This window comes from Empidonax traillii, unplaced genomic scaffold (genome assembly GCF_003031625.1).
Source record: "Empidonax traillii isolate 1590-97213 ecotype Southwest subspecies unplaced genomic scaffold, ASM303162v1 scaffold2029:size96749, whole genome shotgun sequence".
NCBI lineage: Eukaryota > Metazoa > Chordata > Aves > Passeriformes > Tyrannidae > Empidonax > Empidonax traillii.
The window spans coordinates 86,604-88,675 of NW_020957222.1; the positions used below are offsets into that span (position 1 = coordinate 86,604).

At 67.9% G+C, this 2,072-nt stretch overlaps 2 protein-coding genes across 2 annotated transcripts in view; both read left to right on the forward strand.

Annotated features, from left to right (window-relative positions):
- LOC114071451 (V-type proton ATPase catalytic subunit A-like) overlaps window positions 1-124 on the forward strand; it is a 6,868-nt gene extending 6,744 nt beyond the window's left edge. Inside the window, exon 11 of the mRNA XM_027909279.1 lies at window positions 32-124. Coding sequence (XP_027765080.1) covers window positions 32-124 — 93 coding nt within the window. The remainder of the gene's footprint in view (window positions 1-31) is intronic.
- Window positions 125-968: 844 nt separating this feature from the next.
- Window positions 969-2,072, forward strand: part of NECTIN4 (nectin cell adhesion molecule 4) — a gene marked incomplete at its 3' end in the record, with an annotated part of 8,906 nt that continues 7,802 nt past the window's right edge. Inside the window, exons 1-3 of the mRNA XM_027909280.1 lie at window positions 969-1,038; window positions 1,573-1,650; window positions 1,873-2,043. Coding sequence (XP_027765081.1) covers window positions 969-1,038; window positions 1,573-1,650; window positions 1,873-2,043 — 319 coding nt within the window. The remainder of the gene's footprint in view (window positions 1,039-1,572; window positions 1,651-1,872; window positions 2,044-2,072) is intronic.

Genomic DNA, 2,072 nt, shown 5'->3' on the forward strand with positions numbered 1-2,072 from the left:
GGGTGACCCCCCGTCCCCCCTGTGCCCCCAGGACCCCGTGAAGGACGGCGAGTCCCAAATCCTGGCGTCCTTCGCGCAGCTCCACGAGGACATGACCGCGGCCTTCCGCAACCTGGAGGACTGAGGGGGGGAGCAGCATGGGGGGTCCCCCGGGGTCCCCTCTGTCCCCCAATAAAGGCCTCAAGGTGACAATGTGGGCTCCGGGTGCAGCTTCCCCACTGAGGGCAGTCACCCCCCGCCCCCTACCACATGGGGGGGGCTCTAGGGGGACCAGGAGGTGACAGGGACACCCTGGGGGGACATAGAGACACCTTGGAGGTGACAGAGACACCCCCGGGGGAGATGTCTCCATCGCCTCTGTCCCTGTCCATGTCCCTGCCCCTGTCCCTGAGCTGCGCTGGGGACGGTCCCAGAGTGTGACAGTGACAGTCCCTCACAGTGTTCCCTGTGACCATGGGACAGGGACAGTCCCCACAGTCCCTGGTGCCACCATGAGTGGGTGCCAGTGTCACCTGTCCCCATAGTCCCCAGTGCCACTGCGGGTGTGTGCCAGTGTCACCTGTCCATGGTGTGCCCCAGCCCTGGTGACAGACCCCATTGTCCCCAGGCCCTGGTGACCCCTCGGGGGGGTGCACACTGTGCCCCTGCCCCCATAGCGGCCATGCCCAGGCCAAGGCCACTCTGGATGCCACTGTCACCCCAGGGTGCCACTGTCACCCCACTGGGCCAGCTCGTGGCTGTGTGCTGGCACTTCTGGGGGGTCCCCGCAGGCATGGGGGTCCTCATGTGTGACCAGGGCCAGGGACCCCCCTGCTGCCATCCCAGCTACGGGCACCAGGCCACCCTGGGGGACTCCGGGGACCCCCTGGGGAGCTGCTGCTGCGGAAGGTGCGGGGTTAGGACAGGGATCCCACACGTGTGGGCTGCTGGGAGAGGGGGATTGCACCCCTGGGGGGGTCACCCTGAACATGGGCACCCTGGACACCCCCGGCCCAGTGCTGGGAACCTGTGAGACCCCCAGCCTGCCACTGGGAACCGGTGAGACCCCACCTTGGGACCCCACTGTCCCCCTCCCCTGTGTCCCCAGGGGTGGCCCCGGCCATGTCCCCTCCCCCCCTTTCCTGCAATGTCACCCGCCTGGGGACACTTTTGCCACCTCAGCACCCAGAACCTTCCCCCATTGTGTCCCCAACAATGGTGGTGCCACCACGTGCCCAGAGGGCCCTGTCCCCTGCCGGGGGGCATGGGAGGGACACAGGAACACAGGGGACAGCGGGACACAGGGACAGGTGGCCATGGGGCACCCAGGCAGTGGGTGCTGAAGGTGGGTGAGTGTCTGGGGGGGCTATCCCCAGTGTCCCCTCCCCTGGGACCCCCCGGTTTCCCTGATGATGTCCCCACTGTCCCCTCCCCCCGTCCCCGCAGTGCCACCTCCACTCCAGAGGTCCCCAGTGTCCCCAGAGCTGCCACCCCTGGATAGCCTCTTGCCCCAGAGATGTCCCCATGGGTGTCCCCAATGTCCCCAGAGCTGCCACCCCTGGGTACCCCCCTTTCCCCCTGATTGTCCTGCAGGTGCCACCCCCGGGTACTCCCATGGCCCCAGAGATTTCCCCACGGGTGTCCCCATGTCCCCACAAATGCCATCCCCAAGTATTCCCGTGTCCCTGCTACTGTCCCCACCACTGTCCCCACACTGTCCCCATGACCCTGTCAGTGTCCCCACACTGTACCTGTGTCCCCAAAGATGTCTCCGTGTTTCTCCACGTCCCCAGTGCTGTCCCCATGCTGCCCATCTGTCCCTGTCCCTGTGTCCCCACGCTGTCCCTGTCCCCGTGTTCCCTCGCTGTCCCCACGCTGTCTGTGTCCCTGCAGGGATGCCGGCGGGAGGGGGGCTGCTGTGCGGGGCCAGTGGCCTGGCCCTGCTGGTGGCCGCCACAGCCACCCACTTCTGGGTGCAGCGGCGGGCACCGGGGGGCACGGCCAGCCTGGGGCTGTGGCACGGCTGCCTGGGGGGACAGTGCCACCCCCACGCCACCACCCCTGGTACGCCACGGGGGGACATGGTGGGTGGG